General features: G+C 35.5%; 1 protein-coding gene across 1 annotated transcript in view; it reads right to left on the reverse strand.

Moving 5' to 3' along the window:
* Nucleotides 1-4,414: 4,414 nt before the first annotated feature.
* The window catches only part of SPTLC1 (serine palmitoyltransferase long chain base subunit 1), a 35,590-nt gene continuing 22,292 nt past the window's right edge, over nucleotides 4,415-17,712 (reverse strand). The window contains exons 9-15 of the mRNA XM_082784018.1: nucleotides 16,853-16,960; nucleotides 15,961-16,056; nucleotides 15,573-15,669; nucleotides 14,264-14,318; nucleotides 9,708-9,825; nucleotides 8,748-8,821; nucleotides 4,415-8,258 (exon numbers count right to left, since the gene is read on the reverse strand). Coding sequence (XP_082640144.1) covers nucleotides 8,165-8,258; nucleotides 8,748-8,821; nucleotides 9,708-9,825; nucleotides 14,264-14,318; nucleotides 15,573-15,669; nucleotides 15,961-16,056; nucleotides 16,853-16,960 — 642 coding nt within the window. The 3' untranslated portion in view covers nucleotides 4,415-8,164. The remainder of the gene's footprint in view (nucleotides 8,259-8,747; nucleotides 8,822-9,707; nucleotides 9,826-14,263; nucleotides 14,319-15,572; nucleotides 15,670-15,960; nucleotides 16,057-16,852; nucleotides 16,961-17,712) is intronic.

The following is a 17,712-nucleotide window of genomic DNA, read 5'->3' on the forward strand; positions in this document are numbered from 1 at the left end:
ATGAAAGCATTTTGTCTGCTGCAGAGCACTTTTCCTGATCTCCTCTACTATGGGATGGATAACAAATACATCAATGTAATAACATAAATAACATAAATAACATTAATTTGTACATAATTGAGATATATCAAGTGGATGCAGCATTGATGAACATAAATAACTGTAGCTGACCACATGTATTTATGCTGGCCACCAAGAATATTGCCATTGTAATGCCTCTCAGAAGGAAACATCAATGTAATCAGTCAACAGCCGAGAAAACGGTTTATTTTCTTGTTAAGCAAGGTATTTTGTATGACTTCATGTAGCCTCTCATATATTGTGTTTCTTGATTACTGCTCAGGAACACCACACAGCTTCATGTAGGTCCTGGAGAGCTCCCATACTGAAAACTCTACAAACAGGCAGAAAATTGCAAATAACATGAATACACTGTAAGACTGTTGTGAAATGCAGCCAGATACTCCTACACTGAGAAACTTAGAACTTACTCTTGTGAGAACTACAGTAATTATCTCATAATGTCAAGGTATTTTCACAAGAAAATTGGTGACAAGAGTACAGGACCTATGCCTGAATCTTTGGAGAAAACCTTAAACCCCTTTAACTTCTGGATTCTTTTGGTAAGTACATGAGCATATGAAATAATCCATTGGTCTGGAACTTGCTGTTCTAGGGTCACCTATAATGCAGATGTTTCACAGAGCCACAGAATTGTAGGGGTTGGAAGGGACCTCAAAAGATCATTGGGTCCAACCCCCCTGCCAAAGCAGGTTCCTTAGAGCAGGCTGCCCAGGTAGATGTCCAGATGGGCCTTGAATATCTCCAGAGAAGGAGACACCACAAACTCCCTGGGCAGCCTGTCCCAGTGCTCCATCACCCTCACTGTGAAGAAGTTCTTTCTCATGTTGGTGTGGAACTTCCTGTGCACCATCTCGTGGCCATTGCCCCTTGTCCTGTCCCCACAAACCACTGAAAAGAGTTTGGCCTGTCTCTTTTTGGTAGACAGAGGTTTGCTCTGTCTCCCACACCTCAGGTATTTATACACATTGAGGAGATCCCCTCTCAGTCTTCTTTTCTCCAGGCTGAACAGACCCAGGTGTCTCAGCCTTTCCTCATAAGGAAGATGCTCCAGGCCCAGTATCATCTTTGTGGCCCTCCGCTGGACTCTTTCCAGGAGATCCCTGTCTTTTTTTGTACCGGGGAGCCCAGAACTGGACACAGTACTCCAGGTGAGGCCTGACCAGGGCAGAGTAGAGGAGGAGGATCACCTCCCTTGACCTGCTGGCCACGCTCCTTTTAATGCACACCAGGATCCCATTGGCCCTCTTGGGATCCTCAGGATCCTCATTGAAAAGTGGGGGGAAGGGGAGAAGTTAAGCAAAGTTCTCTTTGCTATTAACGCCTGGTAAATGCAATAATGCTTTAAAACAGTAAACATATATTGTGATAAATGTATTGTAAAGAGTAAATAAGCAGGATTAATCAATGGCTTTTAAAGTTTATGTTCTATTGAAGTGGCTGACAGAGCAGCTAGAACTGAGTCTGTCTGCACAGTGAGATTCTACTGCTCTACTTGTCTCCTCAAATCCATCCCTACTGCCTTAATGGATGATAAACACACCAAGGTGTACATTAACAACCGAAGACTTCTGAAGCTACTCCTGTTTTCAGGAAGTAAAGGACAGTGCCAGTCCCTTCATTCTCTGAGTAAGATGTTAAATGATTTGGATAGCATGAAACTTGTAGAAAGCCCATCAACAGTCTCATAATGAACTACCGCAAAGGCAAAGTTTGCTGTTATTTTTTCTGTGATGACAAAAACTCCTTCAACAATGGGTTAACTACACATTTCTTGCCCCATTGGCTGCACAAAGAATATCTGTAGACAAAGCAGTACAATATTCTGAACCCTTTCTTTTTTAATGCTAAAGATTGAAATAGCCCAAACTTGTTTGAACCTTGCCATTTAATACCAATTCTTAGCTCTACTCAAGAACGTTTACAGGTCCATTTTCTTTCTAGCCTAGCTGTTTTCAACATTTTTAGTCCAGCATAGCAAATGTATTCACAGAAAGATGTATAGATACATAATATATTCCCTTTGTCATCACACATTATACTCTGGTTCCACATCGCCAACAATATATATAATTTTATTCATTTTTCAGTTTCTGTAAGATTTCACAGTTGCAAATAATTTGGTGTGAGGTCAGTCACTTCCTGACACTAGGTCAGCCACAATAAGCCACTATCACACACATAGAATTCTTTCCTTATGAACGCAATTTCTGATATACAGCAATTTCCAGTATTCAGAATCAAGCATAACATTCTCCAAGGTGCATTGTTACTCCCTAGACTCAGGTGGACAAACAATGGGTGGGCAACAATTCTGGTGATAATTAACTTTTGAAACCCAGTAACATTATTAATGATAGGTAGGACCCTGCTGTTCATTTTTTTTTTCCATTGCAGCACTTAATATTCTTACATCTTCTACTACTCTTAACAAGCACTTAATGAGCTCTTTATGCTTCATGTATTACTGTAATTATTATTTCCATTTTAAACCTGTAGCTCCAACATACCTGATGCTGCAGCTGTGGTATCTTACCCATACTCAATTCTATGGTTTCAAAAAACAAATTACTAAGACAACAGAACTCTTTCTGTGCTTAAAAAATGTCCACTGCTAGCTGAGTAACTATATGGTTCTCCAGACTTCAACTTGCTCTTTAAACCTCAAGTAAAAATATATTGTAAATTGCACATCATTCACCAGAAGAATCCAGTGATAGTTGAGCACGACTAACATGACTGTAACTGAGTAATTCCCTTTTAATTGGAATCATCACCTAATAAATGCAATTCATTTTTAAACCCCATCATAATTAAAAACCCAATTTAAAGCAACCTTCTGCACATCCCTTGACTTACACCTGGCAACAGGAACATGTCTCTACTTTCAGGAAATGTGGACATAATCACTAAAACATGGTCTATTGTACACCAAACACCTCCCTGCTTAAGTAATTTTTAAACAACTAAAAATGCATTTGGTTTTGGTGGCCATCCTGGAAAATGAGAAACTGGGAAGATGACTGGAAACCAAAGGTATGTGAAATGACAGAAGACTTGAGAAACAAGACAGCATTTTTTTTTTTTTAACATGTTCACGGTTTTCACAAAGATCAAGCGTTTTTAACATCCATATTCTCAAGATAGCAATTTAGATATAAACAAAGTCTTAAAAATTTGCTTATTAGCAATAAGAAAAATAAGTATGTCTCAATAAAACAATCCTCATATACCTATTGGCTTAACTTTTTTCCTTTTTATACATGGATAGCTCAGTAGATACTGGCAACACTGGTTACTATTTACTAGTAATTCTTGATCAGGCATTGTAGCCTGTATTTGTTTTCTATTTAATGTTCATATTCACTATTTGCACAGAGGCAAAATTTCACTCAGTACAAACGTGTTAAAGACAAATGAAGTCAGATTATAAAAACATTATCCTGAACAAAATTTAAAAAAAAAAGTTAATATTCAAACTTATAGCAATTGACTTTACAGAACAGCCATTTCATTTATCTTCTGTGAAATAAAAAATCCAAGCCAGTGAAAAATGATTACAGAAAGTCAAAGCAACTTCTCAGACTAGTATGAAGCGCTAGTATTACTTCACCTTTTTTATTCTTTCATTAGCATCATTAACATGTACTTACTGTAGCACACTGAATTTAAATCACTTGCTTTTGTTAAACTTCATGCAGTTGGCGATCACCCAGCTCTCCAATCTGTCCAGGTCTCTCTGCAAGGCCTTACCACCCTCATCCGAGTCCACAGCGTGTTCTTTCCTCCCAGATCTTAAGTCTGCACAGCTATACTGTTTTCACTTTGGCTCTGCATCAAACGTATAATCTACTGGTTAACTATATTTCCAATGCTAATTAATGTTTTACTTCTGACTCCAGTACTTACTCACTGTAGCCAACACTGGCTTGCTCCCCTATTGGAAAATACAGCTCAGTTACCCCAAGAATATCCAAAGTGAAGTGATAATTCCTTTAATATAAAAACAAGACAAACATTATCCATGTAACACAACAGGCAAAGCTTCAGTATTCTCTTCTGTAAAGGTCCTTCAGAGCTGGGCATATTTCAGCTGGACTTAAGGGTTTGCCGATACATCAGATATTTCATACACAGCTTTCATCACAGCTGAACTGTATCTGGGCCAATGTCTAGTTTCCTTAAGTACCTGCTACCTAAGAACTAAAAAGTGGTTGTGTATAGATCAGTCCTTCCCTGATAGGTACTTCCACCTTCCAGCAATCTACAGCTCAGCTGATTTATTGCGTATGTGACTTTTATTACGCTTACTCTGGAATGACCTAGCACACACGGGACAGGAAACGAACATCTGAACAATCCATCACCAGCAAGACAGACTAAGTCCATTATCTTATTAGCATGGAAACTGCCAAAGAACATAAAAACACAACAAGAAACATTATCCAGACACTTCCTTTTATTGGGACAATGAAACAGTTTAATGCACAAACGTTTTGTGTTAGTTGTAAATATTTCCTCTGTTTAAGCAGCATTTACAGCTCATGTACAGTTCTCAAGTCATCTCAAGATGCAAGACACTTTTGCGGTAGCAACTTCATAGATCAGTGAATGCCAACACTCCACAGCCCTGTTTAAAATAATAAAGTCCAGATGGAGTGACAGAAAGGAGACAGTACACCATTCTGTGCAGTGACTGGGATTATATTTCAAAAGTGGAAAAAAAATCAAAATTATCCAGCCATACCTCTACTTCCTTCTTAATACTTTCCTTATGCATTTCACCTCCTATCCAAAAATTACAATTACTATAATAAACAGAAAAAGGCATCTGTAGGTTTTCCTATAAAAAACAATGAACCTATACAAATAACAACCAACTATTTTTTAAATATGCATGAAAAACAGATCACTTGGTTAAAAAAAATCACAGATATGTTTCCTCAAGCAAAAATACCTTCAAAGTATAAATTCTTTCCAGCCTATCCCAGTTCCTATATATTGCAAATAATTGCTTTCAACAGAACAATTTCAATAAATGACCACCTTATTAGTTATAATGCATTCCTTCTCAACTACCACATATATATATATATATATATTTTTTTTTTTTAAACTAAAGACAAGTAATATGAACCCCATTTATCATCCTGACGCTTCCACTCAGCTTAAACTCTGTTCCAAATACTTAGCAGGGTAAAATAAAAATCATTGAAAAGTTGACTTAAAATTAAGAATCCATATTTTTTTTTTCCCCAATAGAAATGTTGATGTTCAGGGTCAGGCCCTTATGCTTTGGATTCACTTCACAGTATCCTGCTGAACAGGTTTCCAGCTAGCTTCTAAGACCCTAACCTCACTCCAGTGTCTGAAGAAATGGGTGAAGAAGTCCCACTTCATCTAAGCAAAATCACAAAGCAACTAAAACAGGCTTGGTCATACATTTATCAGCCTAGAGCATGGAGAATTTAAGCACCTTAGCAGGCTTCCACTCTGATTTTTGAATGTCATAAGTTTAACCAGAATCACCTGCTGTCTCCCTAACCCCAAACAACTTTTTTTCCCCAGCCATTGTTCCCTTCATCTGTTTGCCATATCAAACAGGGACATTTATCAGAAGAGTGAAAATGAAGAGGGCCAGAATTGCTTAAACTGACAAGGGATATCTCTCTCCACCAGCTACATTGCTTAAGCCTGTTAATTTCTCCCAGAGTCCAAGTATATAACCTCTTAGTAAAAAGCACATTAATAACAATACTTCAACTGCTATTAACAATAAGATATTCGCTTTAGTGTAGTCTAAGTGCTGATTTCCTATATAGTTATTAAAAACTGTCATTTCCTATATAATTATTAAGCTGTCAAAGGCAGTTTAACCAATGCTTTAATGCTGAGTATGTGTTTGCTAAATGAATCAGTGATATCTTTTATCAATATACTTCAGCTTTTGCCTCATCAGAACAACTTAGTTATGGCTTTGAAATTGCCAGAAGTTCCACTCTGCTTCCTGCCAATTTAAGTGTTATCACTTCATTAAAAAAAATCATATATCTATAGCTTATTGCTAGTTCTCAAGAGAACAACAAAAAAATTCCCCCTATTTCCAGACAACCTAATAGAAAATGCAAGCAGTACAGATTCTGCAATCTCCTATTTTAATGCTAATCATTTACATATTTACCTTTATAGATTTACCTTACACTCCAAAACAATTATGCTGCACTAGAATACAAGCACCTACGTTGTTCCCAGCCTGTAAGTCACAGGCTTGAGTTTATTTGAAAATTATATTTTGTATTATTAAACCAAAAATGGCTCAAAGCTCTAAGTATAGTTGTAAGTTTTAATTACCATCTCTCAAAATCTCTGAAGGCCCTGAGAAGGGTGATTGTTCTTGAGAAGGCACTTCAGTTCCAGCCTGTAAAATGCAAACCAGCTTCCATTCTCACATTTTTGTTTTTTTAAGTTGTTGGCTTTTACTCACCATGAGAGAAAAACATAAATGTCAATGTAATAATAATATTCTTTCACATTGAAATGAAGATTACTCTACATTACATTGATAATGATTTGAATATTTCTAGTGCCAGCAGCACCAGTGACAAAAGTGCCCAACCAAGTTTAGCATTTTCATCTAAATGTACAGAATTCAGTTCATTGCAAAGATGGAGTCACTATCAACTGAAAGAGACAACAAAGACTATAATTATCCAATGGAGAATATTCAACAAAATACAGTTGAATCATGCTAATTATGTGGTACAGAACAATTTGAATCAAATATACAGTGTTTTATTTAAACAATGATCTCTCTTTTAAAATAGTACTCTATTCCTTATAGCAGCAACCAAAAAGGCACATAAGTATAAAACAACCCAAACGCAGATCAGGCAGAATACAAAGTTGTTTTTTTAAACAGGCATTCTTAAAAAAATGCTGAAATACATAGCTGTAGTTTTATTTTATAAAAAGATACAGCTTACTGTCATCCTTCCTTAAGAGTTTCCTCTGCTTCATGTTATGTTTCTATCCATTTGTGCTTACTGAAAATCCCAACAGCATAAATATCTAAATATTACTATTGAATTATGTGGGGATTCTATGTGCACATATTGATTGTATTTCAGTAGTACTTGTACCATCTACTCTCTTACTAGCTGTCAGTGTTCCCTTCTAACACATAGCAGCTGTTTAGAGATATAACTTAGCACACACCATTTTTGTGCTTCAAAGTTGTTTGAATAAGCTAGACTTCGGTGGCCATTTCAAAACTTTGGTTCATACTCCTTGTTGTTTATGCCTCCTCTTCAAGACTGGTGCAAAGTCTGACTGAACACGCTGCAGTTGATTTGTTATCAGTTTCACAACTTAGAAGTTTCAGTTTAGGTGTTTAAGCTAATAACAAGAAAAATCTCACCCATAATATCAAAAATGCGTACATTAACATATGAAATACAGTAAGCAAACAGTGTTTGATATGAATTTACCTTTTAGATAAATGAATATCTGGCCAGGCATTTTGAAAAACTGCTTCCAGAAATGGTTAGACAAAGATAAAAACAAATAAAAATTGAAGTTCCCGCTATAATTCAATATAAATGACTTAATACAGCACAAAATTGTCTTGATATGTTACTCTCTCATTTTCAGCAGTATTAGGAACTTCCATTTTGAAAAAAAGTAGATTTCTTAGAAATTTATTCGAAGCTCTTACATTCTGAGAAAAATACACCTTTTAGATGTTTGGGAAAAAAACTGAATGATCTCTCCGTCTGAAAACATTTAAGGGTTTGAAGGACTTTTTAAGATGAAACTTTAAAAAAGGCCTGCATGCAACAGTCACATTCCATTATAAGAAATTCTACTAAATGGTAATTTTTGAGTTGTAAGTACATTGTGTCATTCACCATTTCTGAAATTCAGCATTCTATACCTCACTGCATTTTTAGCATTCTGGAACTATCTTGTTAGTCAGGCTTCAATGTCATCATCAGATGAAGTTGAGTATCTAAAGTGGAGTTCACTATACAGTGTAAAACATTTATCCTTATAATCTGAGGAAAGACGAATTCAAGACCACAGGTTAATTCAGTACAGACTGCGCAGCTTCCTTAATAAGTGATGCAGCTTTGTCCAGTTCTTGTTCTGTTTGTTCCACAGTTATCACTACTCGAATACTAGAAAAAGAATACCAAAACATACACAGTATACTTTAATCCTCGTCTTCAGTTTTAGGCTTTTCTTTTACTTATTTTAACTTATTAAAATTAGTATCCCCAGGGAAAAGATTATGAATTCAAATTCAAACAGACACAAGACACAAGATTAAATGAAAATAGACTACTTTCTACCATGTCCTCCATACATACAAGCAGCACAGTAATTTTATTATCTTTTTACTTTCAGATGTGCAGTTCATGGAAATCCTGTCTGGTAAAAAGGCAAAGATAGTGCCATGCTGATTGCTAAGATTCATGTAGTTTTGATATAGTTGTTATTTCAGGGTATTAGCATCCTGTAGCAGTCACTCGAAATTCATCCTCCCCCATTCTTCACACAATCAACTATTCTATCCAGACTATTAAACAAACCCCCCAGTATGGTATGAAAAGACATAAAAGCATCACATCCCACAAAATGAAATAATATATTGACTTTCTACTAACCTGGGGGAAGGAAGACATTTTTCTTCTTTCTCCAGATAGCGGGCCTGAGTTAATGCAATACCACTATTCATGCACTTCAGAAAGAAACAGGAGAAAACACAGAAGGTTGATTGTACATAACAAAACACAGCAGTCAATCTGGGAGCTTCTGATGGTGTATATCCTTTTGATCACTGACTACATAAAACTAACGTTTATGAGCTGGATGTCAGGATAACTAACCTTTTCCAAAGGAATTTTTGAAGATTGTGCAAAAAGCATTTTTAAGTTTAATACAGCATACACATATAAAACAGGAGAGGTTAGGCATAGCTTTTTTAGCTTTCCTTCACGTATTATTAGATAAAATTGCTACATTAAATAGGCTATCCAAACAAATTTAAATATATTATCAAGCAAAATCAACTTCAGAGTTTGTCTGTTGTATAGTCTTGTTTACATGCCTCCTGAAATCTAGAATACCTTTATCAACCTCAATCTCTTTATACCAGAGAAAGAAAGCCAGTGTGAAGATAGAAAAAAAATTACTATATAATGAAATTACTATATAAAAATATGGGATTTTTCACACACAGAAAAAAAGCATGTTCGCTGACTCAAACAAGCAAAACTACAGAATGCTAGGTTAAAATAAATCAGCAGAACAAATGATAATATGGATTCCTTTGAATATTATAGATGTTTCCTAAGCAACTGTTTTATTTGAAAATTTTCTTTTCTGAAATTAAAAAGAAATATACATTTTTATCAAATGTTACAAACTTGAATATCTAATGTGAGAAAAGATTAGAAGATGGTGTTAACTAGGCCTATAGTCAGTGAAGAAACTGGGTTTCTTGCAGCTTTCCTGCAAGGCATTCCAACAAAAGTTACCCAACAAGTCACTCTACCTATTTGCTTTTCAACAGGAAAAATGAATGAAATGCAACGATATGTTTTAATTGCTATGGGAACACTTACATAATCCACAACTCTCTTCAGTAACTTCACATCATTTTCTCGAGATCCACTGCTGTCTTCCAACTGTAAGTGCAATGCTGGAGAAAATGATTCTCCCACTACTTTCAAGCCAGAAATCCTAAAATGAATAATGACATCTTTAATGCACATACTAGTTGAACACAAGTTCTAGGCAGTATGTGTTCCTCTTTTTGAAGTGGAGAGCGAAAAGAAAGGGATATTTCATAAAAAAATACTACATTGCTTTGTATAAGGAATAGCTGTTCATTAGCAAAAGTAACATTCTCTGTTCTGGTATATGCAGTACAAAAATTAAACTGTATAAGGACATGATTCCTCTTAACATTCTTCAAAAAAGTTACACAATCCTGAAAACATTAGCTAACATTTGAGTAAGATTATCTAAATTATATTACTGAAACACTTTTTTTTCTGAGGCATCATTCATTTACTTTCCTCTAGCTGTTCTGCAGGGTTTCTGCTTATTTCCTTACCTTAGACTATACATCATAAATTCACAATACTAATACACGAAAAACATATGTGCACTTCAGCTTGCAAGAGGTAAAAGCAACAAAACTTACCAAGTGAGTATATGCCCTAAGGAGTTTACTAAACGTAGTTATTTGTGTAACAATAGCTAGCCCCTCCATTTGCAAAGGATTTAAAAATTGTGAAAGTATCCTTCCAAAGACATAGGAGGACTGTTAGGGTTAGAGCATTTATTTTACTAATATAAACATGCTAGTGAACTCAAGTTTTTGTTATCAAAATAAAAAACAGCAAACCGTGCTACTCACTTACATGAGATGAAGAAACAAGTTTAATTTTTGGCACAGCATTTGATTTTTATTTCCTTTAGAAAAGCTTTAAAACATCTTCTGCTACTTAGTCAGAAGCTCCTCTAAAAAGTAGTTATTTAAACAGAATTGTTCCTATGTCTGTATCTGGGGACAGCTGTTAATTAGTATCTTAGACTTTGACTTCTACAGTCCTGACATACCATATAATCATCCACAGAACTGAGTTACTTCCCTTCAAAAAAAACTATCCAGTTTAAGAGAAACACAGTATTAGCTTCTAATTACATACTAGACATCATTCTCCAATTGAAATAAACTGTCCCCCTAAAGAATAAGTGAGAAAAGATGACGAGGAAGCAAGCTTTTATCACCTCCATTCAAACTCTGCGCATTTGCCCATACAACATGCTTCGTATTAGCTCCATATTTACTCATAGAGGCTTGCTTATAAGTTTCAAACTTAAGTTTAACCCAAAAACTACTTCTATCAATTACAGCTGTAGAAAACTGAACTATTCAATTGATCCTATCCGATTTTTGAAGAAATCCAAGAGTTTAGCATAAGTACCTAATGAAGGTACTTTAACATTCATGTGAAGTATTATTTTTTTTCCTGAATCTATGGCAAATTAAACAAATATTTGAGAATCTAATTGCATGCACACTATAACTTTTCTGAAATCAGAGTTCAATTTTCCATAAAAATACTGGAAAAGTAAAGATTTCAAAAAAGAACAATTTCCACACACAAAAAGAAAGTCTCAGTTTGAAGTAACAAAGGAACAGAAGTAGTCTCCTGAACTCCAACACTCCTTTTAAGGCTAGTTCTGTATTAGTAAATTAAATATGTCTTGGACCATTTGCTGGCCCTGAGGCCAATGGGTAGGGAATGACTCACATACATACTTTTAAAAGTCTGAGTCTCCAACTCAGGGTGGCCACATCCCAACTGCCTATTGGGAATGTTTCCTGGCTCACACTAACTCCTGAACCGCATCCAGGAGTCATTTCAAAGAGGGCTGTTCAGCCTGGGCCAAATCCATGCCACAGACCATTCTAACAATATAACGGAAAAGACAAGCATGTTCCAGTGATCAGGGATGCCTCCTGACATTAATGCACTGGTATGTATGTAACCTCAGCAAGCTCTTCCAGAGGGCGTACCTCAAGACTCTCTGCAGCTCAGCCTAATGGCAAAACTGAATGGCAAGTCCAAGCTCTGCGCTGTAGGGAAGTCTCCATGAAAAGTCTGTCCTAGAGCTGAAAGCCAAACATTTCTGTCGGTTTTGCTAAGAGAAAACTTATATTGAGTCTCACTAAAAAAAAAAGTCAAGTGTCTCCAGAAGGGGAAATCTTAAAAAAAAAAAAAAAAAAAAAAAAAGTCTGCTTTTACCCAGTAAAATCTTGCTTCATTGAAAAATTCTCAGCCAGCTCTAAGATACACCGTAAGTAATAAACTATTTAAGGTATACTAATTACTAATGTCACACTTTTTCAACAAGCAAAAAACTCTGTCCCCATTCCATCCCAACTCCCTGCAGAGCTTCATCATTTGTTAAGACTCTAGGCATTTAAAAAAAAACATGACAGAAATCCATATTATCTAAGATTACTTAGAAAGTAAGGATTATTTCTGCTGTATGTTAGCATCCCATCTCCTACAGCACTCTCTTATGCTATACAAAACACCATAGACAATAAGAAAGTAATTCAATGAGGGATTCAGAAGAGTTCTTACATTTCTTCCACTAACAAGTACTTGGCTTACACCCACAAGAAGCAAAACCAGTCATTCTTTTAGCTTACAATACTAATGATTTTCCTCCCATTGTCCATTCAAAGACCACCATTTTTTGGAACATTAACCATGCACTGGTCCTTATACAATGAGTCCAAAATTTTAAAGGCTAGTTACACTTTGGTTAAAAAAAGTTTGCTTTTAATTTACTATTATCATTCTATTTGTTCTGTTATGAGAAAGGAGAAGAGCTACACATTCTTTTTCTCTTTCGTTGCGTACAATTCTACTGTCCCTCTGTTAAACCAACAGTTAGCTCCACGCTGTCACAGGAAGAACACAAAGAACTGGAATCAAGCAGTAGCCATGGTTAGGCAGGGGAGATGAATGTATTTAATATAACAGCTTGACAACAAAGAAGCAGAATTCCTCTCTTAAAACTTTACCTCGCCTTTGAATTGTTGCACACTTTTTCTAGCATGGTTATTAAAAAAAATATGCAAGATCCTGCAAATATTAGGTCAAGTCTTCCCTCTGATATTGTTTTACACATTTATTGTTACCTGCTGAAGGGCTGTACAAGTACCTAGTATTATTAACTCCTACAAGTTCTTTCCTAGTATGACTGAGAACTAACTTCCTTCCTCAGCTATTTTTTTTTCTGAACCTATTACCCCACTATTTTTCATAATACAAAAGTCTTATTAGCAGACACTTTGGCATTTTGCCTACTTATTATTTTTGACTATACTACTATACTGATCACTTACAGAATTTAAGTGAAAAGGTAGAATAAAACACAGGATAAAAGTGTCAGCCGTGTCTTAACCGCCACTGTTTTGCAGCAGATATTCACAAGTAAAAGGTTGATAAATTCTACTTGTGTGTCTTTTCTTTCTGTATTTTAAAAATATTTACAATTACCACCTCAGAATAACAGGTAGAGAAAAACACTACAGTTACTCTCCTTTTAGCTCAGTGACAACATTCTATTACTAGCAAAGAAGAGACGCTAATAGTTCTCGAGTGCCAGCAAAATATTTCAAGCATAAGAGCACCTGGGTATCTTTGACTTCAAAGCGTAAGTATTTTAGACCCACGTTGAAACAAAACACAGCAAGAAGACTACCGGGATTATTTTATTGCAGGATTATTGCAAAGAAGTTGAACGCAAGTGAAGTTCTAACATAAAACATGGGGTGGCCAGCAAACTGCTATCAGAATAGAGATGTACAACAGGCAACTTGTACAGAATAAATGACCAACACTAAAAATAAATTAATAAAACCAGGTAGTATAATTAATAACTGATTTTTTTTTTTTACTGCGTTTTTCTTAATTTCTGTAATACGTAAAAGAAAATTTTAAGAAAATTAATGGTTAAATACTAAATAAAGCAATGACTCTGTACATCTTTTAAAACAGATCAGTCTTAAAGATAATTTTAAAGAGAATCCTTATTTTTCAGATAAATTCTAGCAGTTTTCTGTATCCCTCCCGAATAATCAACGCTTTGCTACTGTTTAGCATTCGAGTCTTATATGTAAGAACAATATTGTATTAAAGTTGATTGCAAGGCATTTTGAGTCATCTGAAAGTGTATCTGCTAAGCTACAACACAAACTACCATCATGACAAATTCTTTTACTTAAGTTGTTCCTTCAGTATGCTTCAAAACTTTGTACTATTGAGAGCTATCTCCTAAAGACTACAAGTCTTAGGGCTTGTAAATGTCTCCACAAGAAATAAAGTATAATCTCTTTTCAATACTTGTAAATGGATTTTAAGAACTTGGAATCTTGATTTTAGTATCGTAATAGAGCTGGAAAAGGAAGACTTTCTTCCTTTAATGGACATATAATTTAAGTGTAATAATCCCAGTCTAAGCATCTGTAAAATCAGAAAATTTTGGGCAAGGAAAGATCTTTAAAATTGGCATTATAAAGGCACAAATCAACAACACTGCTCCCTCTCACTGTATCACTACTCAAACCAAAAACAAATAATACACTTACCCCTGTAAAGCTTTGTGCATATGTTCACACTTAGCCCGGAGAGTCTGAAAAATGTCTAGACAAAAAAAAAAAAAGTCTTGTTTCTCCTTTACATTTCTTTAAGTCAAATATTAAAAAATAGGGAAAGAAAATTAAAATACGATTTTTATTCTCTCTCTACATACACACACTATATATGTAATGTATATACGCATGCATAAAAGTACTAATTTTCTTCACTGCTCTTCATAATGTTACTTATTCCCATTTCTGCAAGGAAGTGGCAGGCTTTTAAGACCTAACAAATGCATCACTTTCCATTACCTCATTAATTCAGATGTACTGGTTCATGATCATATGAAAAGCGTGACACAAGACCTGGTAAATGGGACTGAAATGGTAGATCTAAATTATTTATAAATTTATCTATAAAATACCTACAGCCACGAAGACTCTACTCCTTATCCTTTCATCAACTCATTGTAGACTCTTAAACAGGAAATTTTGGCTCATGGATCTATAAACCTTGTTTCTTGTCCTTGCAAGAGGCTGATCATCTACTACAGCTAACTTTCTTTTTCTTGTTTTGTTTAACTTACAAAGATTAGGTGTGGACTACACAGACTACCGAGTGGTTTTTATTTGGAACAAAATAAATACATCTCTCTGCACATCTCCTCCAACCTATTTATGGTAACAAAAGGTTAAAAACAAACACAACAAGACTTGGCCAATTTTGTCTTCATCATATATCTCACCCCCCAAAAAAATCATTCTTAGCTTCTAGGAACAAGGGCAATTCTCCAAATGCCCCATACTTCGTGCTGCCACCATCACAGGTGTTCACATGTTCCTGCTGGAGATACTTGCTTGGATGCTCACTTGGAGGAGAAAAGAAATTATGGAGTAGAAATAGAAAGGAATGGGTTATTCCGTCCTGAGGAAATACATTCCAATCCCTTTCTCCGCAACATTCCCTTTCTCCATTTGTGTTAAAGGTATTTATGTACAAGGAAGAAGCCTATTGCAAGTCCATAAGGCAGAAAATAAACTTATTTGGTCATCAGTGATTATGATCTCTTTCCCTTCTGACCACAAAAACTCACTTATTTTTAGCTGGAAGAAGGAAAGACAAAGAAACACCAAAGATGTCAGAAAGAAAAGCAGGATGGGAAATAATATAAAGTAAAAACTATTCATATAAAATGAATTATTTGTAAAGTTGAGAGGACATACAAAAGTAAAAGGGTGAGAAATCAAACTAGGAAGTATGAGTTGTGAGTTTTGGGTGAAGAAAGATTCAAGAATAAGATTTTCTTGAATTAAATACCTGGATTATCTTCCATAATATTTAGAGCCTCAATAGCAGCAGCAGCTAACAAAGGAGGCAGAGATGCAGAAAAGCAATAGCCTTGACCAGACAATCGCTATGGAAAAAAAACAAAAAAACAAAAAACACTTTCGTTTACAACAGTATAGACAATGTTTTAAAAGTTAATTTACTCATACTTAAACAACCTGTTCTCCACACATATAGGTTCATGGAAGTATTGAAAAATAGATCTTCCATGCATCTACAATGTTTCATAGAACTAGAAAGCCCCTACATGGAATCAAATGTTGCATATCATAATACTCCCTGCAAATAGATACCAACTAGTAATTCATTTTTATGTAACTGATCTTGCCACATCATATAAAAACAAGACCTGACTTACCTGATGGTCAATAATAAAAGATCTGCCACAGCAAAATCCTCCAATAGAAGCCAGTGAATTTTCCATGTTTGCACTAATAAGATCTATATCATCAATCTGCAAATTAAATTAAGGAGTTATTAAGAGAAGCCTTTAATTACATCAAGACTATATGTAAGATAAAACTATCAAGTATGCATCTTGTTTTGTATTATCATGAATACTAGAAAAGGTCCATCACACACAAAAATGAAGCTTCAATTGAAATAATATTAAAGAATCATAGAATGGTTTGGGTTAGAAGGGACCTGAAAGATAACCTAGTTCCAACCCCCCTGCCATAGGACTCTAAAAATTAAGTTTTATATATCTATATATAATTTACACAGGATTATTCTTTTCTAGGCATGTGCAAAACATGAACAGGAAAACAAAAAGACTATACAAAAACCAGTGACAATTCCTCAAAGCATTCTGTGTGAGATTGTCCTTTAATAATGTTAAGTAGACCCACTGCAGTCAGTAAGAGTTAAAACTCAACTGAAAAAAATCTGGTTAAATCAGAGTTTAAATATTCAAAGGTGTATGCATGATATTTTTAAGTGTATGGAGCTGGAAAATAGTGCAACCATTATCTGACCATCCAAAAAAATTATAAAACTATAAAAATTGTAGGTTTTTTTTTTTAATATTCCTCACTAAATAAAATATTAAAAAATTACTTCAAGTAAGCAGGAGCAGGAAAAAGTACAGAGACCTGAATGCTTTAGGACCTGAATAACTTGAAAAACACAAAAGTACGTTGATGATTTTGTCATCCACTAGTAAATATTTTAAAGGAATCAGTTGTGCAATTTGTTTCTGCACAAATCTTTTTCGTAACAAGAACAGCAGACAAAAATATGGCACTTACATTTATTCCAAAGTGTTCAGTAATTCCTCTCCCATGTTCTCCAAGGACTCCAAAGGAAAGGCTCTCTTCCAAAAATATTCTAACTTTGTATTTATACTTCAATTTTATCTAAAACAGTGCAAATGATATAAAATAAAGTTCACCCCAATCAGAATTTGGTCACAAAATGGGTGGGGGAGACAAGGTAAAGAAGGACAACTACAATAACTTGGATACTGCAAAAATGTCAGCTCTAGAGTTCTGTTCTATCATTAAAGACATTTAAAGTGCCTTCAAAATCGTTTCAACATTTAACATGAATCATAGAATATCCCAAGTTGGAAGGGACCCATAAGGATCATCAAGTCCAACTCCTGGCACCACACAGGTCTACCCAAAAGTTTAGACCATGTGACTAAGTGCACAGTCCATTCGCTTTTTAAATTCACACAGGCTTGGTGTGGTGATTACTTCACTGAGGAGCCTGTTCCAGTGTGCGACCACCCTCTCAATGAAGAACCTCTTCCTGATGTCCAGCCTAAACTTCCCCTGCATCAGCTTAACACTATTTCCGTGGGTCCTATCACTGGTGTTTACAGAGAACAGGTCACCTGCCTCTCCACTCCCCCTCGCAGGGAAGTTGTAGACCGTGATGAGGTCCCCCCCTCAGCCTCTTCTCCAGGCTGAATAGGCCCAGTGCCCTCAGCCGCTCCTCATACGTCTTCCCCTCTAGGCCCTTCACCATCTTCGTCATCCTCCTCTGGACACTCCCCAACAGTTTAATGTCCTATACTAATATACTAATGTTCCTATACTGTGGTGCCCAGAACTGCACACAGTACTCGAGGTGAGGTTGCACCAGCACAGAGTAGAGTGGGACA

The sequence above is a fragment of the Aythya marila genome (assembly GCF_965140915.1).
Source record: "Aythya marila genome assembly, chromosome: Z".
Taxonomy (NCBI): Eukaryota; Metazoa; Chordata; class Aves; order Anseriformes; family Anatidae; genus Aythya; species Aythya marila.